General features: G+C 41.5%; 2 protein-coding genes across 2 annotated transcripts; both read right to left on the reverse strand.

Moving 5' to 3' along the window:
- Positions 1-310: 310 nt before the first annotated feature.
- On the reverse strand, positions 311-7,122 carry LOC126637736 (borealin-2-like). The gene is given in 11 exon segments (XM_050311165.1): positions 311-456; positions 1,212-1,298; positions 1,521-1,653; positions 2,841-2,879; positions 3,585-3,652; positions 4,446-4,513; positions 5,149-5,209; positions 5,529-5,569; positions 6,565-6,693; positions 6,964-7,027; positions 7,030-7,122. Coding segments are annotated over 11 exon segments (831 nt in total). The 3' UTR covers positions 311-408.
- Positions 7,123-18,877: 11,755 nt separating this feature from the next.
- On the reverse strand, positions 18,878-26,333 carry LOC126637942 (carbohydrate sulfotransferase 6-like). The gene is made up of 2 exons (XM_050311504.1): positions 26,187-26,333; positions 18,878-20,989 (listed from the first exon to the last, which is right to left on the reverse strand). The coding sequence occupies exons 1-2, from the start codon at positions 26,312-26,314 to the stop codon at positions 19,780-19,782; spliced, it is 1,338 nt and encodes a 445-aa protein (XP_050167461.1). The 5' UTR covers positions 26,315-26,333; the 3' UTR covers positions 18,878-19,779.
- Positions 26,334-26,947: the final 614 nt, after the last annotated feature.

Consider the following 26,947-nt stretch of genomic DNA (forward strand, 5'->3'; position numbering starts at 1 on the left):
AGAACTGCCTAACTATTCGTGAATGTTCTGTACACTTCATGTATAATGTAAAGGAGAAGTTTATTCTTACACTAATGAACAGCTATGTAAAAAAAACAGAGTCCTGTTTAGAATATCAGAGTTCAAACTTATTTCCTACCTCTAACCTATTACTGATCATTTTACTGTGAACTGCTGTTTAACTAAGCCTTTTACAGAGAACTTGAAAAAGTAGCATTTTCTTCTGCTTTAGTATCTTTCACAGAGATAACAGGAACTTAATGAGACACATCACATGATATAAAAGCTTACAAAAACATTTACTGGGCAGTATACAGCTTTATTAAGACATAACAGACATTATCTAAACACTTCAGAGGCAGCATGCCAGAGCTGTCACCAATATCCTGTGGGCACAAGACAGTTCCATTAACTTGGTTTAGCTGTTGCCTTTCCACAGAGTACAGTCAGCTCACTCTAAGGGGGAAAAATCATTTTAGTTCAAGCCACCCAACAGAGCTTGGAAGAAGAAAACATTGCTCTTGCTGAAGCAAGCAGTGAATTCTCACTCCCTCCCCCACAGCAGGGCCATATTATAAAAGAACAGCTTCCAGACCTTTATTTTAACTCAAATAGCTGCACTGAGGTCTCAATACCTGCACAGCTGTAAACTGGTTAATATTTCTTATGTCTGGATGGGTTTTCATTACTTCAAACTACACCCAGGTACCCTCATCTTCAGAAGAGTGGGGCACTCTGTGCTACAAAGTTTCTACTCCACTTCCTTTTGCTTCAAAACCCTTTACCTCCCTGAATCCAAGGTAAGGCAGTTCCTATTCAATTGCAGCAGAGAACTAACAGGTGTATAGTCCTTAGCAAGGACCACAGAATAGTAGATTATAATAAGATTCAAACCTTGGCTGTAGCTTCGCTAGCCTTTGTGAATATGAGGTAAGAGAATGGCACTTTGCTCACATGGTAGGAGAGACACCAGAGCGTTGCAGAAGGAAGAGTTTGTGCTCCTGTGGTCCCCCAGGCCGTTACCAAACTGCACGTGCTTTTTCAAGGGCATTTACTCCTACACGTGGTCCATGTGCAGCAGTTCTCTCCCTCCCAATTTATGCCAACCCATTTAGGCTTAAACTCCAAAGACTTAAAGCACTTAGAATTTATGTTCATGAGAGTATCTCACGTGAAAAATCAGGACTAGGTGTCTACTAGTTTAAGCTTACCACCAAGTTATGAATGTGCTGTACTGTATCCTGATTTAGTAGTTGCACATCAATATTATGGAGGTCTCCACCAGCTGTACAGAGCGTCTAAATGTGAAGAGAAAGAGTTTTAAAAGTTACTCTGAAAGTTTTTACTCTCATGCCCAGCTTCTCTGAAAATCATGCTTCCCTGCTACACTGCACAACTTTTAGCAACCATTTTTCCTTTTGTTTAGCAGCATCTCATTCAGGAATAACGAGTTATCACTATCAGAGTATTCACACTGATCAACTACTGTAAGTTAAAAATGCTTAAAATAAAAAATATACCTGTCCATCAGCCAGGGGAATGTTTACAAATGGAACTGGTTTATTTTGGGGTACTGATTTACTTCTTTTTAACATGCCTTGAACTCTTCCACGGGTAGGTAAAGTTCTTGAGCCCGTCTGTTGTAATCCAGCACTAGAATACAATAAAGATGTTAGTCTGAGGTTAATTAACTTCCTGTGGTCTGCTGGAAATTTTCAGTCAAATCCAAGTAGTAGGAACTACCCTTAAGAGAAAGGCAATCAGCTTTAAATTTGTCCAGTTCTACCACAAGACTCCAGGAAATCCAACCATCAGCAGCATTCGCTGGGTAATGTTTTATGCCCCTGAGACTGCAGTAACCTTCTGAGCCAGTTACAGGCCAGGGAGCAAGCTGACATTTGGACCACTCAGTAACAAGAATATCCACTCTCCAATATCTGCAGTGAATGTTTACAGTTTGGGAAAGAGGAAACTGTCATGCCTCAGGGCTCAAGATAAGACATGTGCTGTGTCTCTACTACAGAGGGAGAGATCAGTAAATACCAAAGCTGCTTCCTCTCAGAGGGACAGGGCACACCTTATGCCGTACAGAATTCCTAAGCTTTCATTACACAAATCTTCTTACTCTGCCTAAAAAATGGGTATGTTCTACATGGAAACAAGCCTTTGACATTTATATCAGGCCAAGGTGAAACTGAGCCAGTTGCTGGTTTTAGGACCCATTTAAGTTATTCATCCTCTCACTTCAGCTGGTGACTTGAGCCAAAACCAATCTCTGTCATGTATGGAGAATGATATTAACTGAAAATCTGTTTGGTATGCAAAGAACTGATTATCAGCGTATTTGGGTTTTGTGGGAGTTGCTTTATTTTTTTAATACAGCAGTGTTGGTAACAGTTTAATCAAGGCTGACCTCTGAGAACAAGTTTGAGCCGTAAACCCTTAAATAGTGAGTGAGAATAGAATTTATACTCTTAATATTTTTTTTTAAACTAACTTTGGTTAGGACATCAAATCCTGTACCTCCATGAGAATGCAAGTTAACACCCACACTCAAAGCAGGAAATGTAACCGGTTCACATCCCCACTGTCAAATTTAAGGGCAGACCATGAAGATCTATTACATCTGGATTGATGATGATTAATATCTAGATTGATAATAATGTAGATATAGTGTCTTGGCTCATCTGATTAGAGCATGAGTTTGATCCCTGTATGGGCTGTTCACTTAAGAGTTGGACTCGATGATCCCTGTGGGTCCCTTACAACTCAGAATATTCTGTGAAATTCTGTGGTATTTAACAAAATTATTTCTTAAGAACAAGTCAAAAACCCCTTACCTGTTGGGTACCTTTGGAGTGGCTCTGAGGTTTGTGGCACTGCAATGAGAAGTAAGAGACTTTACCCTTCTGAAAGTGTGACTTGCAGAAGGATGTTAACGCACTCCAAAAAAAGTAGTTATCAGTTTAGTGTTGTGTTTGGGGTTTTGTTGGTTTGTTTGTTTGTTCTTGTTTTATTATTGTTTTTATTTATTCCTCCTCATCTACTTCTAATGTGGAGTTTTAGCTGAGATGGAAATAGACAGATAGTGGGTTAGAGAATGGATTAGAGAGTGCTCCAGGACAGAGATCTAGGGTATACTCATGTGAAAAAGCCCTCCTGAGGTAAACATGGTATTGTGGGACCTAACAACATACAGGAACAAAAGAATTAATTAATGTGAGTAGGTAAGAGAGGGCTGCAATAACCAAACTGAGTGTTTATTACAGAACAATTTATTAGTCCTGACAGACTTTCCTTACGTGTTCTCTTCTATTAAGTATTGTTTGGAAATCCAGACTGATTCCCTAAGCTCAGAACTCTGCACCATTCAGTGGGAGATACAACTCCATGCCTTCATCAGCTAGAGGTGTTTTTTTGTCCAGGGTTCACATATCCACAGTGCATCTCACTCAGTCAGGGAAGACATCCTTATCAGATGTATTCCTGTTGGGCTCAAATCTCAGCTACTTGATTCGAAAATAATTTTATTCAGCATTCACAAGTTCAGGTGAATTAAATAAGCCATCAAAGGTCAGTCTTACCTAGAAAGAGGGTTCAGTTTGCCGTTTAAACCAGAGGCCAATGAAACCAACGACTTGGTTTTGGAAATCTGAAAATGTTTATGTAAAACTGCAGTTTAAAAGAAGTGGCATTTGAAAGCAAAATGATAGGTATTTGCAGGAAACAATACTGTAAGAATTCCCTGTGGAAAAAGAGCAGTTAAGCCCCACGGTGCTGCCTTTTATATAGTTCTACATATATACAAAATGCAAATGTGCATTCTAAAAGGAGTGTCGTACTGTCAAAACATATTCATGCTGAAGTTCTGTACAGCCAACCACCTGTCTCATACATCCCCCTTCCAGCTTCTAAACCTTACAACTAACGCCTTTAACTCTGCATAGAATGTTTTTGTCTTTGTTGTCATCTTGCTACATATTTCAGTGCCTGGCTGAGGAGCTACTTTGCACAGACAGACTGAGGTGATAAAATTAATACTTGATTTGGTTTAGAGATCAAGATGGAAAGAATGCACTAGTCATTCAAATACAGAAAAGAATTAATTAAAATAGGAAGGCTTTTTAAAAAAAGAAGTTTCAACAAAAAATGGTTCCTCAAAGCTTCAAGACTCATTGGCAAGTCAAGAGAGAATGACTATGCCAGTATTTGCAAGTCTGTGTGAATTAGTCACTACAAGTGCAGATACTATATTTCATTATGAAAATTATTTACTATACTGATTAGCCTTGCTTAACTTAAAATATGTTAAATTTATAACAGCTGATTGTTCAAAAAAACAGCAGGTCACTGGCCTGCCTGGTCATGGATCTGGCAGGGTTCATGGCAGGTCAAAACTGACTAAGCCCTTATGTTTTTTGAATATAAAGAAAAAACAGACTTACTTTTTTAGTTACTTTCTTTGCAGAACTGTGCTTGGCATCTTCATATTCCACAATTGTAGTTACCTTAACTAGAAATATATTAGCAAGACAAGGAAAATAAAAATCTCAGGAAGAGCACAAAACACCACTTCAGACTTGTGTTTAAAGCCATTTTCCCCACTGACAGTTACATATCACTGCTGCTCCCAGTGGTCAGTCACCTGGGACACACTCCAAAACAAACTCTGTCTGTTCCTTGCAGACACTGAGACACACAGGGCAGTTAAAAAGACACCAGATAATCCCTTAACTCCCAGACAAAACAGAATTACATCTCAGTGTCCTCCTTATTGCTTATATTGGGATGTGAAGAAAAATGGTGTTTTTCTTACAAAGCTCAGTGGGCAGAAGGTCAAAGGGGAAGCAAGAAAAGAGGGTGACTTCCCTAGCTCTTCTGCTATACTGTAAAGCACTGACAAGTCACTTAAATCTATATCTTCTCACCATTTTCCGTGATGAATCCAAAAGGCAGGATACTTTACAGTACCTCAACAGCAGCATAACTCATGATCCTCCACACTGAATGCTGAGGGGAACTGTTGCACGCTTTCCCCTCTTGTGTTCTTCAGGCTTAACATTCCCTTTAGAAATGCTCAGTTCAAACCAATTTAAAAAAAAGAGAAAATTTAAGAACCACAGGCTAGGTATTATTGGATTGACTTGCCTTTTTTGCTGTTGGTCTTCACCAGTTTTGGATTTGGTATGTCTTCTAGAGAGCAGTCAGTCTAAAAAAATGTTTATACAACAAAGGAGGGTCAACAGATTTTGCCTGGTAGATGAATATTATGTTACAGAAGCACATGAAAGCAAGAAGTAGGATTGGCCAAACACCAGTTTATTTTTTCAGAAACATCTGAATTTCTGCCAACAAATGACCTTAAAATTTAGGTAATGTTCATAACTGCACTGTGACTGGCTATCTTTTCATATAATCTTCGATTTAAACACACAGCCAAACAAAATATTTTGTCTGAAATATGTACAGCAGGGAGAGAAGAACTCTAATTCTTTAAACTGTGATAAAATTTGAAAACACACACTTACCACTGCAGCAGCAAGAGCCACTTCCTCCCCTCCTTGCAAATCTGTAACTCAAGAAAGCGTAACTTGTTTAGATACTATTACTTGTGTCATTTTTATCTTCAGTTTTTTATCTTACGGCCTATGAAGCAGAACAAGTAATTCAGGATTACAGTGGCTTAAATAGTTAACCTTAGTTAGCATACATGTTGCATTGGAACAAGATTCAAGTTGTGTAGAACAACAGTCATCCTCCAAAACCATGAAAATTTCAGTATGTTTAATCTTTGAAAGGATACTGAGTGTAGTCACAGAGTATATAACGTGAATTCCGAGAAGAACCACACACACACATTGTAGGCAGAATGCTTTTAGGCAGAAGTTTCTCAAGAAAAGCACTGAAATTCATACTCAGGCTTATGGTAAACTCAAGTTCATCAAGAGTCGTAAGTTTGATCTTTGTTTGGTCCCTGCAATTTCCAGCTGCAAGGTAGATTCCAAAAACATCAGTTCTCACCAGAATATGTATCTGAGGCTGAGTGTACACCACATCTTAAACCACTGCATAAATGGGAGTTAAAATTAAACTTGCTTATCAGCTCACCTGTGCTCATCAGCACAGGTGAACAACTAGCTGAGAATGGCTGTTGTAAAAGACTTCAAACTGACAAAGACAAAAAAAAATCTCTGTAGCTGGGATTGACAGAGTCAGATGGACAGAAGCACTTACGCTTTCATGCACAGAAAATGCTAGGTTTGTAATTATTCCTTGTCCTTCAGATTTTAAATGACTATTTAAGAGCACACATAAAAACCCTCCAGACTCTATACACACACTAATTCTACACCCTGTTTTACACAGATCAGTCTATTTGAACAAGAGTGCTCAGTGAGCATCTGCACGGCAAAAGCTCTGCTGATTAGCTTAAAATACTCAGCAGACAAAGCAAACTTGTTCATAAAAGTCCCCAAGTTTACAGGTTTTCTCACACCAGTCACAGACACATCCTGCCCTAATCCTGTCCTCACCCCTCGCAAGGACAGGGCCACGCACACTTACTGAGCAACTCTTTCCTTTTCATTTTCTTGATGGCAGCCGGCATCCTCAGCAGCTCCACTGCAAACGCCTTCTCAGCTGTTTGCAACAGCGAATCGAGCTCCTTCTTCATCTCTTGGACGTGCTCCTTGGCTTCAAAACAAAACAGGCTTTTATTGCCATGCGTGTTTCATATTTCGAAGTATAAGCGCTGGAAGATCGCTTATAAAAGAAAGTTAAAACAACGTTTTATCGGGAGAAACTCGTCTTGGGAGTCGAAGCGCCTGCTACCAGCCACTCCGGGGGACGAGAACCGCCGTGCCGGCCCGGGGGCTCTTCCAGCCGGAGCCGCTGTTCCCTCCACCCATCCCGGGCAAGGAAGCGCCGGCGGGCGGGCACCACCTCCTCCGCCCCCGGCCATACCCTGCTGGTCGAAGTCGCTGAGGAAGAGCGCGATGCGCTGGTCCTTCTTCCCCTGCGACAGCCCGGGGCGCTGGTCCCGCTCCTGGGGCAGCGCCCCCGGTCCGGCTCCAAGCCCGAGTCCGAGCTGTGCCGCTTTCCCGGGGGCTTCCTCAGGGGCATGGCAACCAGCCCGCCGGGAACCGAGCCCGGGACCGCGGGGAGAGCGGGGGATCCTCCCTCCCTCCGCCCCCGCCCGCGGGCCGGGCGGACACACCTCGGGGAGGGGATGGGGAGGACACACCCTCGGGGAGGGGAGGGGACGGCCCGGAGCGGGGGATGAGGGGGATCTGCGGGTGCCCCCTGTCCCAGGGATGGCCAGAGAGACATAAAGCCTATCCTATCCTATCCTATCCTATCCTATCCTATCCTATCCTATCCTATCCTATCCTATCCTATCCTATTCTGTGCTGTAGTGATAGGACAAGGAATAATGGGTACAAATTGAAAGAGGGGGAATTTAGGTTAGATGTAACAAAGAAATTTTTTACTGTAAACGTGGTTAGACACTGGCACAGGTTGGTCAAGGAGGTTGTGGATGCCCCACCCCTGACACCACTCAAGGCCAAGTTGGATAAGGCCTTGAGCAACCTGGTCCAGTGGAAGATGTCCCTGCACATGGTAGGGTTTGGGATTAGATAGACTTTAAGGTCCCTTCCAACCCCTTAACATTCTCATGCCCTGACAGGAGCTGGGCCGGCTCACACGTACACACACAAGGCTTGGTCCTGGTGGAACAAATTAATTGTGCTGTTTTGTAACTCATTTGAAGCGACCACTGCAAATCTGAGCACACAAGGAGGGAGTGCTCCCATCCCTGATGAGTAGTGACCAAGGCCAGAGGGTGTCCAGGGCCAGGGGCAGGCAGTGGATGTGCTGTCAGGGCTTGGACAGGTACTGTGAAACCTTTCTGCCCTATTTTAGAGCCAAGGCTTGGGTTTAGATAATTCATTGTGCAGAATATGAAAAGCTTCAAAGCTAGCAAAGTGAATAACCTGTTCTGCCTCATGCAAATTGTTACAGGTTGTGTAAATTCTAATCGTGTGAACACAGGATTTAATGAACATGTAATAAAGTAGAACATTAGAAAGGCATGACTACACCTAATATTGAATATTCAAATCCATATCCTTAAAAGTAGAATCCCTCGAAGAAACCTATTATCTTACATACATCCAAATAAAAAAATCATGCCAGAGCATGAGCATTTTGAGTTTTGTACAAATTTGACCAAGGAACTCTATAAAAAGGAATTTAGACAATATTTTAAAAACACTAGTGGTTTTCACACAGCGTACACAGTTGATGCTGCAAGCTCTCTGTAGTAGTTTTTTTCTGTATCATATGCATCTGGCACAGTATCCTTATCTCCTGAGCCAGATGGGACAGCCTATGTCACTGAAAAAAAAGCTGTAAAAAATCTGACGTAACTCATAAGCATTTTGTGTCAGATCATGTTCTTGTTTGTAAAACAAACAATGTACCTCCCTCCTACCATTATATTTTGATTTAAAAGTATAAGAATTGCTGTCCCAATAAAACAAAAAGCCTTTCACACCTGTAAGTTATCATTAGAAACTTGTAAACCTTTATATTTTTTTCCAGAAATATCAGGTGCAAATGCAAAGTAAATATAAAATCTATTGACTTATTAGATTACAAATACTATCCCATGAAAAAGCTGTAGTTACAAAAATAAAAAAAATATTCTAACTCCCACTGTTAGATCTTAGTTTCAATCCACACTGCGTTACAAGCACAAAGCCAGATCTCCCTTGGACACATTCCTAGACAGGAAAGTGCTGTTTGTCTTATTTTTACATCAATATTCTGATCTCCTACTATGGTTTTGCTTTGTGGATTTGTTTCATTAGTGCACATTAAGGATGCCAACAGATAAAAGGTTGTATTTATCAATGGATAGTAGCATTCTGTCTGCTGTCCTCCCACAAGTGCATTTCTCCAAGGATAAAAGCATGATTTTTTTTTCTCTCCAAGCCTCCACAGTCACTCTGTGTAGCAATGTGCCATTTCTATTCATGAACCTGGGACCACTGGCAGGTGATTGACAGGGACTAAATTCTTCTCACAGACTTCAGTGAGGGACTGTGAGCAGTACACCCACTCCTAACACTGTGTCATACTCATGGCTGCTCTCAAGGACAGTTATTGGCAACACCTCTTGTCCTCCACACATAATAAATTGGCACAGGTTCATCCAAATGGTGATTCTGTAGCCCTTGGCTTTAGTAATTTGTATCAACAGAGGATGTTGAACCAGCTACACAGGCAGCCTAACAAAGTGTTAGTAGACATGAAAATGAATTTACTTCTAAATAACAACTTAAAATTAATGACTGGATTAAATGTGATATTCTTAATGAATAAACCCTGTAAATGCTGAGCCGAAACCTGACAAATGCGAATGCTTTCACATCTGAATACTGGAAGCTCTGTTCCTTTAGCCTTTATCAGAGCCAGCAGGAGGTGTCCAGCTTCCAGCGTTGGAGAAACAGAAGCTGTCCTTTGTTTTGCAGGGAAACTGGCATAGATTAGTGGAGTCATACAGCTGCACTCTTAGATAGCAACCTCGTTGAGCCAGGCTTTAATAAGCACTCAGGGTCATTCAGCCAGTGGCATGACTGTGGAAGATTTAAGTGTCAGCTGTACCATCATTCTCTTTATGCTTGGTGCAAGACTTTGTCCTTAAAAGACCTTTTCCTTCCTCAGAAATCCCCCCCAGCATTTCCCCTGGTAACATGTGTTAGCCTTTGCCAGTTCAAGCTGGATTTTGGCCACACCACTCTGACATGTGGTTCCAAACAAATGTTCTCCATAGACAAAGCAGTTCTGGAAGTGTGTTGTGTTTCAGTCTACCTGAAAGGACTGGCTGTGCTCACATCTGCTTTGAAACACTACTGTGTGTGTAAAAGAAGTGAGTTAACAGGAGACTTGTGAAGCTGTTATGAGACTGAAATGTTCAGTGCTCTTGTGCTGGGATTTTGTGTTGAACAGCACATGAAGAAGAAGATTATATTCCTCATTATGTTTCAGTTTCATAAAAAGAGGGTTCAAGCAGACACTGTATTCACTCCTCTGGTCAAAGCTGTATATTCCATTCTGATTATGCCATGATGGCAGGATTTCTTTTTAGCAGAATTACAGAGGTATCTGCATACATGTGCAAAGATTTTTTTTAAATAAGCATGATGTACCTACATGTTTAATCAGATTTGGAGAAGACTTCATATTTAACAACAACAAAAATTAAACCAAACAATACTTATAATGTAGGGGCTTGAATTTTTGTTTAGTAGAATTTTAGGATGGGAAACACATCCCTAACTAAATAATTTATCTTGGCATTTCCATTGGGTAAAAAAACCCACAAAACAGTAATAATTTTAATGAGCAATTCTTTTTCTCAACCTATTGAGTCAAAAGTCCACAATGTAACTTCCAATCAAGGCCCAAAAACATTTACTGAGTCTTTCTTCTCACCACTTTCTTCACATTCTTCCCCTTAAAAAAAAAAGTTGGTGTAGCAATGTCTTCTATACCAGACATTAACGTTAATACTCCAATAAGTTGTAGCAGTATCTGAGACTGGTTCTTTCTATTTTGAATTTAGTTAAATTAGATAAACAGCACATTCTCAGAATATCTTTGTCCATTGTCTTCATTTGCTCTGAAGGGGAGGGGACAAGGGGAGAAAAACCACAGTAGTTTCATGCATGTTTTTCAAGAAACTTTATGTGGAAGTCTTTCACTTTCTCCAATAGGATCTTCAGCTTCTCTACTGGAGGAAGAATGGTCATTCTGAATAATAATATTTAAAGAAAGAAAAAAAACAATCCATGTTATCTTTAGAACAAACTAAACTGTGATCTTTGCCCAGACCTTGATTAATCTCAGGGCACATCAAGTAACGTTAAGTTTAATACCTGTTTTGATGTGATTCTCTTATTTCATGCTTTTATACTTTAATTGAACTATACTATTAAACCAGAGCAATTTGTTTCAGTTGCTTAATTCATAGGAATTCAATAATTGTTATTTTCTGTTGAGTGGTAAAGAAGGTCATCAGTAAGAAACAACAGCAAAGTGGTTTCCATAGCTGGGCCAAATTATACCCAACTTTTTGAGCTTTAGGAGTGGGAAGTTATGAGTAAATGTACATTCTTTCTTTAATTGAAAACTGAATTCAGAAGCATTGAAACAATGCAACATCCCACTCTGCAGTTTTTAGTCCCTTTTTCCCTTCTCCTGCATGATATGAAAATCCCACGGAGTATTTATGGCAGACTATGCAAGACCTACAGAGCAGAGTATTTTTCCCACACTGGTGCAGGAATGGACTCACTGGTTTTTCCTGGAGCTGTTTGTTACCCAGATATCTCACCCAGCTGGCTGTGTTGCAGAACTACCAAGGCTAAAGATACCCTCTGTTATTTGTTTCAGACTGAAGAAGACTAAATGCCATGATAAATTCCAGCTATCAGTGGCTTGGCTGGAGCAAAGTGCTGTTTATTGGAAGCAAAAGCAACAGAGTTTATGTTCACAGTTTGGGTATTGGATTATTTAGCTCAACACCTTGTTTTTGTAAAGTGAAAAGTTATTCAATGTTTTTAAGGAACAGTTCTATAGGGAAAATACTGCACTTTTAATGCAGTTTCTCCATATGGAAACACTGTTTAATTCCCCTTCCTCCCAAAGAAGGCAGGACAATTTTTGTAATTCTATAGCAAAGTTTAAGATTAAAGTCTAGGCTAATATTATTGTTCATATTCCTGGAGAAGGCATTTCAAATGCCAATGTATAAAAATAGAATAAAATTATGTCCTTTTTTTCTCATGAAACCTTATCTTACATTATTAACTCCTTATTCTATTTACTAAAGAAGATGAGGAACAATTGCTAATGGGACAGTTCACAAGTTCACACTGTGAATTAAATAACAGTACTTCATGGAGGAACAGGGCTGAAGAACCTACACAAAACACCCACTTCAAAAGTAAAGGGTTTAGGTAATGTTGTTATTCTCCTTGACTTGCTTGTACCTTTTTGTCAAAAGTCTCAAAATTGTACTTAGAAAAATCTAAGGCACTGACATTTGATAAGATTAAATTAATTTGAGAACTGTGTGTTCCAGTTCTGTTGGCAGTTACTATTTTTCCCCCCTGAATTATCTGCTGATTAGGAAGTCCCCTGGAAAGTTCTTAAATACATGCAAGTTATAAACCTAATCAAATAAGCAGCTGAAAATCAGCCCTATTTTTATTCTCACCTGTGTTGATAAAATTCCCTTTAAAAAATGAGTATTACACATCAGGTATCAGAGCTCTAGTTAGGAACAGAAAGACTTGTCATGTAGTGATAGAGGTTACTGACCCAAATGCAAAAAGGTAAAATTTGTAAGGAAACCTCCCTCCCTCTTTCCCAGACTTTTAATTTCTTAATCCAGACTGAGTTTCATTGTTACAAGTGAGAAACTATGTGTGTACTTCAACACAGGTTACCATGTTGCTCAGTGTACAGAGGCACTGGATACCTAAGAACAAGGCTGATTTTATAACTATATTTGAACTTACATTCCTGTTTAAATTTTAGTAAGAGCAGATCTTATTTAGTAATCTTTTTGTCATATTAAACACAGGAGAAAAGTTGAATTTACTGGCAAGAAAACTGACTTGATAATGCCTCCTCAGTATTTTTAAATGTAGTCATGTTGAATTAATTTTAAATGCACTGCATAATTCTGTAAATTTGTGTCATTACAGGATTGTCTGAGGAGAAAGGAAAGAAGACTGGTCTCTGTGAATATTTTGAGTTCCCAATACTTTGAACAGGTTTAGGAAATGCATAAAAGAATGAGCAGGTTATTGCTGACCTTTATGAACTGTGCATAAAATTCTTCTCCAGATACTGGAGGATTCACTACAATATCCACTGCTGCTTGTCCTGAGACTTGGGGACAAAGGCAAACAGAAAGCAGTTTAACAAGCTGTCCTTTAATTTCTGGGTGCTAGTAAATGACCTCCATGGTAACCTCCTCTGTAGCCACATCTGTGACAAAGTGAACAGAAAAGATTGGTCAACCTTAAGTGTATAAATACTGCGAAAGCAATTAAAGTGATTGCAGAAGGGGAAAGACAATTAAGGAGAATCTCACAATATGTAACATGCAGGTTGTTGAAAGAACTGTTACACTGATAATGGTTTAAGCTGGAACTACATGGGATGTCAGTAAGTCCTAGTATCCCATACAGAGATGAAGGTGTAAATGCAGCTTCCCTGTCAGGTGAGTTAACATGGATTGTTTAATTGTCAAAACAGGAGCACATGGCTGTAGTAACATACATTTCATCAAAAAATTCTTTTTCTTCCATCTCCTCCTCCCCAAAACAACCAAACCCAAATATTTACCGCATCAGACATCCCAGCAGTTATTGAGCTGTTCCTCTGAATGTTGGAGACCAGTTTTCCATCATCACAAGTCTAGATTGGGACTATAGGATTTCACCTTTGTGGAACTGAGATATTCAGTGTCTGAAATAAACGTGCTTATTACTTGGTGCTTTGAAAACCACAGAGCTAATCCATTACTCTGTGCTTTAAATGCTTTGTTCTGTCTCTTGATTGTTTTTAGGTAAAATTCATAGAAGATGGTGGATTACCTTCAGGTCAGTAACATGAAAGGGCTGTCCAACCAGATTAATGAGGAAGATGAAATAAAAAAACCTAAATCAGACTTACTTGCCCATGTATCCCTCAGAGGTAGAGTGAAAAGAGGCCAGCTCAACACTGTTGTAGTACTCGGGTCCCATCTCATACAGAATCTTTTTGAAAGAATGGAACTGGTATCCTTCAGAGTACACACTGTCCTGGTAAACCTGAACAGTCAGAAGACATTAATGTGCTCTGTTCTCCCAACTAAGGACAAAACATGGCCTTTTAGAGAGACAGATCTGAAGAAACAGTGGTAACACTCAAAACTTAAGGGCTGTTAGAAGATACAAGGTTCTTTGTTAAGTAATAGTTACTGTCATGATATACTTTATATCATGTGACCATAGTTAAAGGTTCAGCCTTTGGAAGAACACTGAGCTTCTTTGTATACAATTTAACCTTTACTTGCATGTTTAAATTGATTTTCCTTCTGTTTCTTTCATTTGAAGTGGTCTCAGCTTCACACAGGTTTTTAGGTCAGTTCCAACAAAGTTCCTCCTTGTGCTCCCTACGCTTTCTCTCTAGTTCAAATCCAGATCAAGCCACCTGTTATACTGATCCTTTGGCACTAAGGATCCTGAATGTTTGCTCATGTCTTAATATGATAACAGAGAATCTGTTCCCTGTACTTAAAAAATACCAATACCACACACGGAACAAAATTATACTTCATATGAGTACTCTCAGCTGTGCTTTTGAGAGAACACAATATTCCATTACCTCATCAGCCAGAAGAAAAAGTTTCTCTTCACGGGCAAAGTGTATCACATCTTCAAAGCACTTTCTATTTTGCACCTGTCCTATGGTTTATTTTTAAAGCAAGAAGAAAGTTAGCATGTCATGGCTTCCAATGATTATGCCTGATCAACTGCAAAATTCAGGAAAAACATTCTGAGCACAACACTACAGGAAAAGTTGGAAACGGGAATATCAAGATCATGATTTTTCTGCTGTGCCCAGTTATAAGCGAAGAAGTCCCAGCTAGTTCTTGCTTGTTGCCTTCCATTCACTTTATCTCACTAACCACAAGAGACCAATGAATAAAACCAGAAATTAAAACTGGGGCCTGTGCAGATTCTTCTTTGGAACAGAGACCTGTTTTAGATTAGGATCAATTGTGGCCAGCTGGGAACAAAACTGCAGTCGCATTATGTTTCCACCTCAGTAACAGAAGAGACTAAAATCTTGGGATGGAAACATAATGGTATCACGTAGTTTATGTGCAGAAGATACAGGCAGAAATGCAATGTTTGTGCTAAGGTTAGTCCAGAGGATTTACCTGTGTGAGTCTATGTATAGGTTTTTTACATGTGAAATAAATGAGTGTATTTGGTACAGGTAGTAGAGAGATTTCTTGCTTTTATAACCAAGGGAGAACTCTGATGTGCAGGTGCAACCGAAGCAAACATCCTTATCAGCATTTAATTGACAGTGCAAACCTAAAAACATCTCTTCAAATACAGCAGCATATCCTTTAGTTTCTCAGTGGTTCTAGTACAAAATCTGCTGTTCTGTGCTTCTCATCACATATTGACTCAGCTGCTAAGTTAATGATTTATAATCAACATAATTTTGTACCCACTATGAGTTTAAAAATACCAAGCATTCAAAAAATATAATCAGGACCATATTTTAAAACTCCTTAACACCCTCTGTCCCCAGAGTTATGAAGCTGCTTTATCTTTGGAAGGGCCAAATAATGAGACTCGTAGGACTGCTGGTTTTTCATCACTGGTGAAATCAAATCAGCATGGTACAGATCCGATGTGCTATGCTGCCATTCCTGACAAGCTGCCAGCATCACAAACTCTGGAAAGCCAAGTCACTACCAACATCTGGAGTGCTGCTCCCATCAGAACATTGTGATTCTGAGCTCTGCCACTAGATGTCATTAAAAAAAACACTTTTACCAACAGGTTATGAAAGGCTGCCTTAATAAAAGCAGTCTGAAACCCACACTCTGAAACCCACACTCTGGAACCCAAAAAATCCTACACTGCTTCTCTCCTTCCCCCACAGCATCTGCCACAACCACTTTTCAGTCACTTGTAGCAGAAATGTCTAGGATCACCCCAAGTTCATGTGCAGTTTACAGAGCACAACTAATAACTTTAAATAAAATGAGATGTTAAATACCCATGTGCATCATTGCTGACTATGAGCAAGAAATAAAGAGTAAAAATAAGCCCAGGCCAGGCTAAGGAGTGGATTCAAACTATGAAGGCTAAAACTGATGGACAAGGAAGTGACAAGTGCACATCTATTTTTGAGCACTGTCATAAAGCCACAGAATCTTCTTTGCTTGCTGGGTGGTGTGAAATAATTGTGCCTGACTTAAGTTTCCTCACTCAGTTATATGCTAGTACTCTTCCTGGTAATATTTCTACAAAAACATGATTTATAAAGACAGAGAAGCTTTGCAAGTACTGCACAAGTGTATTGGGCAAAACAGTAATTCAGGGCACAAAGTTCCCTGGTGTCCTAAACATTTACTTTTAGAGGACTAAAAGTTCTATTGGGTCTGTACATGGGTCTTTGGCCACAGCTGGGAAGCTGCTGGTAAAGTAGGAGAGCAAAGCTAAGCTGTCATTCTGCCTTGTGCTCATGGAGTGCCTAGTCCTGTGACTGAGGATAAAAAGAACACTTGATTGTCCTAGACTTCTACACTTAATTGTACTCAATTGATAGTTTTGACTAGAACTTGTGTGTTTTGCACTGTGGGATGTGAATAAAATAAACCCAACCCAAAAGGCTGCATATGCATATATTAGGTATTTTTGTATATAGGAGAGTGGTAAATTTCTCAAATGCCTGGAAAGATACGCCAGTTATGCCATATGCAAAGTGATGTCAATAGAATCCCAGAGTGTTTGGACACAACAGAAGCTGAGGACATAGCTGAGCCTTCATACATGGCCTAGGAGTAGCAAGACTTGATACCAAGTGTAGGGTTTTACCAAATTAACCTTCACTGGAAGTGAGGTTATTCTATTTAATATCCAGAGATCAAGACATTTATATTAAATAAAATTAAACATTATGCATTATTTATATAGGTTGGTACAGATGTGGGTGCAACACTTCAAATGACCATATTTAGTGAAGCCACTTTTGTGTTGGATCAACAAATTTCCTGAAATCGAGGTTTTGCTAGAACACAGCACTGCACTTAAAGCTACACAGAGGGATGAGGTTTTGACCTTTGATTTTTCCCAAGAAAGCCAATCTCTCCTTCTCAGCCAAGAAGACAACAGCAGTGAGCTGTCAGACTACCAACACAGTCACTTCCATGCAGCTGCAGGTCCACTCACCTCAGACTGTGTGTTTATGGAGTGCTGTGCAGAGGCTGATGAGCTCAGGGGCCAGGAGAAGGGATTGATACACAATACTGGAGACAGGGAGGGACAAGAGGAGGCAGAAAACAATATAGCAGATCAGTATACAGTGATTTTAGTTTTACAGGAATTTAGAGGTACAGTTGCTCTTGGTACATATCAATTCAAGAAAAAAAAACATTTAGACTCCAGTTACAGAACTTCAACTTATCCACTGAAACTAACAGGGTGTGTTCAGAATTATCATCTTATTTGAATATTTTAACTGTTTCATGTCTACTTGCTCAGAGTCTACTGAGCTAACACAAATTACTGGAAATACGTGATCTACTGAAAACAAAACTAATTTCTGAAGTATTATGTAAGGATGAATTTCTTCCATTTTACTCCAGCACAGGGCTGTGGGATCTTACCCTTAAGCAGAAGGGAGCACACAAGTGGACAAGACTTAGCATTCTCAGAATTCACACCACATTCCTGAATTTGAGAATCACTACAAAGAAAGATTGAGCCAAAATTCAAATGTATTCCCAGTAACTCTTACATGCCAAATGCACTGTGTGGATTTATTGTGCCAAACTACGACAGGAAAGGGATTAATTGAGGAACTTCTCAGTTTTGATAAATGTATTTTTAATGTTCTACATTAAAAGACAAAACTGATACAAAGAAGGTGAAGATAAAATGCATTCTGTATTAGGTTGTGTTGTTCGGAACAGTCCAAGGCTGAAATACTGCTAAGGTAACCAATGTTTAGGTCTTGTTTATTTTAAGAAGCTTCACAGCACCTAATCTCAAAATATGCTGGTGCAAATAGGCACTGCAATCACAAAAATTAAGAAATATGCCAATTACTGTAACACGTGCTCTGAAATGTCACTGTTGACCTACCTGAACTAAGGTAATTAAGTGTGCCAGACTCTTCACTGTACCCAGTAGCTGTAACAGTATCTGCAGAGTAGAAACTCTAGTGGCATTTGCCAGGTACAACTAGGCAATACAGCTGCTAAATGAGAAAGAATTGCTGGTCACAGCAGTGAGCTCCCTACAGCCTCCCATACTTACAGATTTATCAGAAGCAGCAGATTCAGGGTCTCTCCTTTTGGAGCCCAGCCCCAAAATGGAAGCTTCTTGCAACTGGCGGCAACTGGAACTTTAGGTCCTCAGGAAAGCGACTCCCTCCCCTGAGTGCTGGCTCACCTGCCTGAGCACCTTCGGTGCTTATATCCCATGTCACTCCCTGCACTGTACATTCACACCAATAAACAAAACCTCCAAGCTCTTCCTCGAGCTGCATCTTCCCAAGCCTGAATGAGTTCAAGAAGCTTTAGATGGTAGTCTCAGGTGTATGATGTGACTCTTGCAGATGGTCCTGTGCAGGGCTAGTGGTAGGACTCGATGATCCTTGTGGGTCCCTTCCGACCCAGCATATTCTGTGAGATTCCATGTGATTCCCTGTGCCCCCACACTGCCCCACCTGCTCAGGTGCTGCTCCCCACCCCTGCACTGCCCCTGGGCATGGGGCTCGTCCCTCGGCACCTTGCTTGAGCAAAGCTCCATCTCCAGGTACATCCAGGTGCTCCGCCAGCCCCTACGAGATGCTCTCACCATCGTTCCTCGAGAGATGCCCTGGGACCGCCCCCCTCTGGCCGCTCCCGGCGGAGGGGGCACCCGGGTGACCGCCGAGAGCTGCACCCAGAAGGACCCGCCCCTCCTCACCCTCACGGGCCACACGCGAAGGGGTAAAGGGACAGAGCGATCCACCGGGAAAGGCATCCCCTGCCCGTTCCCCGCCCCGCTCCGCCTCTGGCTCTCCGCCCACTGCCCCCCGGGCTCCAGGGCCGGCCTGATCTCCCTGTGAGCTGCCGCCCTCCGAGCTGTTCTGTTTTCCCTGCCAGCTGCCGCCCCTCTGCCCAGTTCCCAGCCAGCTCCCTGATCTTCACTGACAACGTGTGGTCCTGAAGACAGAGGGTAACTGCGCTGCAGGAGCGAGTGTGCACCTGCTCTGTGTCACAGAATGCCACAGGGACACCATTACCCACCTGTGATTCTACTCAAAGATTCTTCACGTATTTTTTGCTTTTTGCACTCCATACCAACATCACATTCGAGTATCTGATTGTAAACGTTGCCACTCCAAGGGAACCAGTATGAAATCAATAAATTAAGTTCCTATTTAAGCCTTTTACAACAGAACTTGCTCCAGCTTTGGGAAAACGTTTGTGTTAAAATTTAAAACATCTAGAGAAGTCTAAAAAAAAATACACAACTGCACAACAGCTTTAAAGGAAAGAAAAAAGTCAAATGAAGGAATTTAGTATCTACTTCATTCCATTTATACAAATAAAGAACTGTGATTCTTAAATATATAAAACATGAAAACAGAAGTGAACTACTATCAATAAAGACATCTTTGAGAATTCCTCTTGTAACAGAAAGTACTTAAATTATAGTACTTTAAAACAATGCTGTGAGCAGCACAGCTCAGTTGTATATTTACAACCTGACAATTATCTTGCCTTTTTTTGTTTTAGAGGTGTAAGAACCTCAGGAAAAAAAAACTCCTTCCATTAATGGAAAAATAGTAGACAGAAAGATACTTAAAGTCATCAGTCAAGGATTTTCCAATCACTATATGCTGAGCAGTAGAGAAACACTCAAACATCTACCTTGCCCCTCCCAACCCCCCCCCCCCCAGTTTCTCAAAAATAATGTTTCAGTGCTTTGGATTAAATGATAACCAACTGAATTGATTTTGTCGTCTTGGCAACACTAAATCCAATGTCAGATCTCTTTGTTCTTTTTCGGAATCCACCAGTTGATAGCCAAGCATGTTTATAGCACCTTTGCAAACTTCCTGTACTTTCTTAACTTTCTGAAAGGGAAGAACGTTTCTCCAGGCCTGTGAAACACTAACTGCATCTCGAGACGTGATTTTGAAGGCTTCTTTTTTTTTTCCCGGTCCCTGTCCATGTGTGATATTATAGATCCAGCTTTTGAGCCTAGGAGTCAAATTAAGATCAGCAAATTTGTACATTTCTGAGATTTCTGATAATGGATCTCTCACCAGATCTTCAAAACGGATCATTAAATAGCGATTTTTAAGGAAATTAGGTGGTTTTAGAGTAGCCGTTTCATAAATCTGAACGTGACTTCTACAAACCTCTTGCATGACTTTGTATTTGCTGTCTTCCACTTTAGTGCCATTGGTACTCAAGACAATTCCATTGTCACGGGCTAATGCTTTCACCGATTGTTCCCGTGACTTAACGACTGCCCTGGGGTCACGGACCAGGTGAATAATTTTGAGATTCAGGGATGGGTCAGTGAGAAGAGGGTAGAGGACCTTCAAGTCAAAGAATCGAACTTCCTTGATGACAACGTGGCTGTAAGTTTTACAGGCTTCCTCCACCTTGCTGAACGGATACCGCCCACAAAGAGTCTTGCAGGCCATTTCACTGGTGATGTCAGTGCGTTGAAAAGAGTCACAAGCAGGAGCTGAGCACAGAGCCCGACTCGTTGCCCACTGGAAAAGATCGGATAAGTTTCTTTTCCAAGGCATGTAAGCATCAAACACAGACATGTCACACAGGAAGACCGACCGGACTAAGTCCCGCACTGCCATGTGTAAGACTTTGGCACTGTTCTGAGACATTGTAACCCACACGTGCCACGCAGGCTCCATCAGGTAGAAGACACTGGGGTGCTGGCTGAAGAGCTGCCCGACAAAGGAAGATCCCGACCGCCAGGAGGAGAGAATGAGGATGTGGACTTGGGACGGTTTCTCCTCAGCCTGAGGCATGAAGCTGCTGTACCGGGCATACATGAAGAGTAAGAATCCAGTCTGAACTGTAACAAAAAGTATAACGACTGTGCTAGGAATCCGAATCCTTGCCATTCTCACCGAGGAAGAGCAATAAGAAAAGCTGAAAAAGAGAAGAGAAATGCTGGTGAACCATTGCTGCTGTGGCACAATAACGATAAAACACAATAGAAACTCTTGCATTAGTAAAACCTTGCTTCAAATAGGCAGGTATGTATGTGGCACTAACTGCTTCCTTAACCAGTTGCACTTGGAGATGGTCATGTGCAGGTGAGAGCTGCTAGAAACTGAAAGGAAGTAACGTGTGACAATAAGATCACTGCACAAATAAGTAAATGTCTGATGTTGAAGAAAACCTTGATGCAACTCAACACTTGGATTTAAAAAAAAAAAATCTACAAAGTACACAAAGCTCTCAACTTGAATACTTGTAAATACTGCCAAGTAAAAAAAAAAAAAATCCCTCTGAATCACTCCACTGTATTTCTGCTTCAGTTTGACACTACAAGGACTTCTATTCCCTAAAAGGAGTAGATGGGAACATCAGTAACTGGCTGCTGAAACAAAAAACATCTTCTTTTCTAATGTGAGTGCTGTACTCTGCAGTGGCAGTAGGATGCTATACCAATGGATGCTTGTGCACAACCCTCTATTTTTCAAACTGCAGAAAATGGGTGAAAACTCATAACCTGAAGCCACATGTGGCCACAGATGATAAAATGAAAAAGCAGCTGACATGTGTCTTTGGTTTGGAACACATATACCCCAAGACTGAATACCCTGAGTTTGCATTTAAGGGAATTACCTATTTGGCAATTAGAAATGTCTGCACATAACTCCTAGAAAATTTTAGACATATCAACCCCAAGTGGAATTGTTTTACTTTGTAATCAAAGTTCAAGTCATATGCATTCCTCACAGCTTTTAACAAGAGGGTTTTGGCACCTACTCCTTTGTGCCCTCAGTTGTGCAGATTCCACTTGTAAGCAATCAGTATAAGTTAGCAGGCAAGGTATTAGGAAAGTATGAGTCTTCGTGTATGCAGATCATCTCCATATTTGCTATCTAGCTGCATTTACACAATTTGTGTCTTGTTACTGTGAGAGAGACATATACCAACACACTCTAGACTCTTGAAACCATGCAGACTAGCAAATACAGATACACACTCGTTTGGCATAATACAATTCATTAAGTTCTTAGTGCTGATGTGCCCACAAGAATTCTTCAAGACAATATAGCTGAATACAGTAAGGAACGAAGATCAACGCACAAGGACAGTCAATGACTTCTGTAAAAGGAATACTGAAGTGGCAATTGCTCCTCAGTCTAAAAAAGAGGTTCCCTAGAACAGGGAAATCACAACTGGCCTGGAGAGAACAACTGCAAAAACACTCATAACTGCTCAAAATAGGAAAATTGGGGGAATTGAATTAATGATCTCTCATTACAAAACCTCTTTGTATGCTGAACCTAAAAATATGAAACCCTGCCTTAAAATGCTGTGGCAGCAGAACTATACAAGAGTTCAACAAACAATTATATTGATTAGAAGCAAGTAATGGAAGAAAAGCCTCTCAGGACTCACCAGAGGGTGCTGTTAGGCCAGCTCTTTCAGCACAGAAAGGCAGTGTGCCAAAACTGCATTGGTTACTAGGTGAAACACTAGTCTGTGACTTGCTCTGCATTGCCTCACCTCTACTTCTGCCAGTGCCCTCCTCCTCTGCCAATGGCTCAGCGGCACCACCTGTCCATCCCAGGCTCCTCTCAGGAGAGCCAAAGAGGGGCTCGTTCTGCCTCCTTTCTTCCTTCTTTGCTCCACAGCGGTGCTTCCGTGGCTGCACCTGCCTGACCAGAGCAGGCCTGCTGACCACAGGCATGGGGGAAAGGGCAGCAGAGGGGCCAGATGTCCTTACTGCCAATCCAGATGCCACCTCAGTGACAAAACTCTAGCAAGCACCTCCTCATAGACTTGCAATCATTCTGTCCCTAAGTGGCAAGGGAGCTGCAGCAGGCAGAAAAACAGACTGTGACAGCAAGTTGCAGCACAGAGCACTCCAACACCTCTCAGGCATGAAGTATTGCAGTACTCGATGGCATCATGATACATGTTTTTGTAAATATTGAATACTGCTAAGCATAAATTATTTTAATAAAAGTTACACTGTTATTCCTTTTCTGTGAGTGTAATGTAATGCAGTAATGCTTTGTTTGTGATACTGTTTCTTCAGGAAGAGCCCTGGTAAAGAGCAGAATAATCAGAAGTTGTACTCTCACAACTTCTTGAAACACAATCATCTCTTTGCAGGCCAATGCAAATGTTCAAAATGTGATCTGAAAAGCATCTGAATATATGGCTTAGCTGACAGTCCCAAGTCAAGCTCTGTCACCGGGCCTGCCTGCTAACAGCTACTAATGGAAACGAGATCCTGGACTAGATGAACCCTGGGATAGTCCCAGAATAACTATTCTTCCATAACGTCCAAAGGAAATTATACAAACTGGCCAACAGAGCAATCATTTTCTTCATGACTTCAACTGTCTCTGATAGACTGCTGAGCTGCAGGGCTGCTTGCATCTGCCACTGCTTGCCAAGAAACTAAATACAACACAGAAAGCTATCCAGTTTTCCCAAGCAGGGTAAAAATACAGCCAGTGGTAGCAGGGCTTGTTTTCTAAAGAGAGCACTTTTCAGACCCAGAATGGCAGAAAAGAGAGAAAGAAATTGTGTAAAGGATGATTATTTAGCTCTTGCTTTCAGGGACTTTTATTCCTTTGTCGCGTAAGTCACGTAATGTTGGAACTGAGTAATGAGATCTTTGCAGGTCAGCTCTGAAAGAATTACAGTTTCTAAGTAACTTCCTTTCAGCACAGAATTCAACCAGAAGAGGCCTAGAAAATTGTCAACAATAAGCTTTATAGCTAAAAAAACCAAAACCAACCAAACAAACAAAAACCCTTCCTATTTACACTGCTCATTTTTTTTTTCTGGGATACTAAAAAGATGGTAGAAAGACAGAAAGAGAGTGTCTCACATTAGAACTGTAAAAAAATATGCTCTCTCTTTGAGTTTGGGACAAAAGGTTGGGATGAAAGACTCCCTCAGAACCAACAGGCCTAAGTCTGTTTTGGGAAGACTGAAAACCCTGGCTGGAATAAAGCAAAATATCTGAGTGAAGAATTATAAATACCTGCTCCCCTACAATGACTTCTGAGCAACTGAATTTTAACTGTCTTTATCAGTCTTCCCTGGCCATTTTGAGTCTAAGAAAATGTCCAGCACACATTATTTTAAAACAGTTTATGCAGCACTTTTAAAGCCAAAGTCTTTATAGATTACACAGAAATTACTTCAGCTTCATATAATGTTCTCAAATAATTTCCCAGATTGATCTTTTCCACTGAAAAACAAATACCTAGTGCTCTATTATATGTTCAGCCTTTTGATAGCCAACAATGATTGTCCTGTATGTTTGTCATACACTAAATGCTGACTTTTCAGAGCAATATATGAGATGAATATATGTAGTTATGTACTTATGATTCACCAGATGCAGCAGTACTGACTGTGAAAAGAATAATAATGGTAAATGTCATCATGCATTTTGTAGAAATAATAGGAAAATATTTGTGCATGGCATGATAAATAGAGCAAAGATCACCTGAAGGTCTACTATCCCTCATGGAGATGTTTACTCACTGCATACTTCACCTATAAGACATCACACCAATGACATCACCATCAGAATTGCTTCTGTGGGCTCAACATTAGGAACACACTTCGCTGCTTTAAAAAGTGAAATGCAGGAATGTGACAAAGCTGGTCAAAGAAAAACGCACAACAATAGTACCAGTAATTCTTGCCGCAATCACCCAGCTGACAAAACATCACTTTCCAGTGTTCTTCTGCAGCTAAAAAGCACACACCTTCCTAAGGCTGTTATTGCCAACAATACGCAGATTGATCTTTGAATGGGGAAAGAAAAAGTTCGTTTGGAGGGTGCCTTCTATAAGTATTGCTACTTCAAAAAGTTAAAAGTCTTTCTAAGAGCTGGCCAATAGTAAATAGTTGAAATTCAAAAGCCTGCTTAATTTTTTAATAGAACAGTGAAACTGCAACTAAAATAATTAAAGTACAGTAAATGTACTGTAATAATTCTGAATTATAACAATATATTGGTACTCCAGCTGATACTGTTAATTTAGCTTTTGGAAATGTACTTCTTTTCACAATCTAGGGGCAAATGAGATTGGAACAACTGTTTCTAGGAAATTATCTGGCTTAAATCATTTATGATACAATTAAACGTACCATGGATTTAATTACATTATGATTAGAGGTGTGGTTTTTTAAAAGGTACTGTTTCCTTTGTGTTATATTTATAATTTCTGGAGTTAGATAAAGTTGTCCAGCCTGAAGAAAAGGCAGTATCAAGGCATAGCCCTACACCGCCTGTTTCTCCATGCAGTGCAGCTGAAGATCATGAAGTGTTTTCAGCTACTAGAATTACTGGTGCTCAAGAAATGAGGTCTGCTTAGCTGCAATTTTTGTTAGGAATTTTTACTATGGCAAAACTGGGGTGGCAAAGAGACGCCTGCAGCGACTGAATGCTATTCATTTACTTGAGACTCTGCCTGCAAAGGTGCAATAGTGTCCTCAAATTCAAACCGTCAGAGGACAAATGGGCTGAGGTGTGCCCTGTATGCCCCACTGAAGCAACTGTTGCAACTAAGAAATAAAGACAAATTCTTCCGACCGGTGTGTGACCTTCATTTGGAAAGAGAGGCTGGACACAATAGAAAAATGGGAAAGGATTTCCCGGAACGACGGGAAATGTCCTCTAAAGCACCTTATTTCACCACCTAACTCTACCACCTCAACCTGAATCAGCCATGTTCTCTAGGGAAGAGGGAAGAAGAAGAACAAAAACCTAACCAAAAAAAGGTCTGGTTTTCGACAGCGCTTGACCTCTGTCAACAACCGCCTACACCTCAAACAACGGCCGGCTCGAGACGGCGGACAACGAACGACTCCGCCGCACCTGGGCTTACCGCTACTTCACCGCCACGGGCAGGGGCGAGTGCGGACGCCTCGAAAACATCCCCCGAAACCTAGCGCGAGTGCGAAGGGCTCGAATACATCCCCCGAAACCTAGCGCGAGTGCGAAGGGCTCGAACGCATCCCTGAAGCGTAGTGAGACTGACTATAAGCACCGTTGAGACCGGAAAAAACGGTCTGACTGGGACGACGAGTCCCCTGCCAACAGCCGCCACCCCCACCCGCAGCAGCCCGCCCGTACCTTCCCGCCGCCACCGCCGCGGCTCCGAGCTGCCCACAGAGACAATGAGCCGCTTTCAGACGTGGCCGAGGCGCCGGGGCAGCGGGAGGAGCCCGGGAGGGAGCCGATCCGCCCCGCTCCGAGAGCATCCCCGGGCAGAGGCGCAGCCTGGCAGAGGCGGCCCCGCCCAGCACGGGCTGCCCGGCGGCTCGAGCGGCACCGGCGCCCGCCCCGCCGCAGCCACGAGAGCCCGGTCCGAGCGCGGCACCCGCCGGGGACGGCTCGGGGCAGCGCCGCGAGTGCCTCGGGCCCGCCTGCCGCCGCAGCCCCCTCCTCTTCCTCCCTCTCTTCCTTCTGCCCCCGAGCCCGCCCCAGCACCGGGCGCACAGGGCTCGCCTCAGGCGAGCAGAACCGGAGGGTCCTGCCCCTGTAAACGGGCTGCTCGGCCGGTTAACGAGCACCGGGGTCGTTTCTTTTATCCCAGCTCCACCCCTTAAAAGACTCCTGAAACATGGCTCTTACACGGACACATTCCCACTTCAGTTTATGCATAGGACCTTTAACCAGATGCTTACTTTTTCTTCCTACAGAACCACTTACAGGACTTTGATTAATCACAGCAAGCCACTGTGTCCTTCCTCAGTGAAGAGCATTTAGGTTGTTCTCTGGCATATGTGTACACATAAGACCTGTGTAGTAGCACTGTGGTGGATGGCAGTGGTTTCAGATGGTTGTCTTTTTATTTCGGGTCGCTTAGAAAGCTAAAGGAAGAGTCCTTGCAG

This window comes from Myiozetetes cayanensis, unplaced genomic scaffold (genome assembly GCF_022539395.1).
Source record: "Myiozetetes cayanensis isolate MyiCay16 unplaced genomic scaffold, myiCay2020 scf16, whole genome shotgun sequence".
Lineage (NCBI taxonomy): Eukaryota > Metazoa > Chordata > Aves > Passeriformes > Tyrannidae > Myiozetetes > Myiozetetes cayanensis.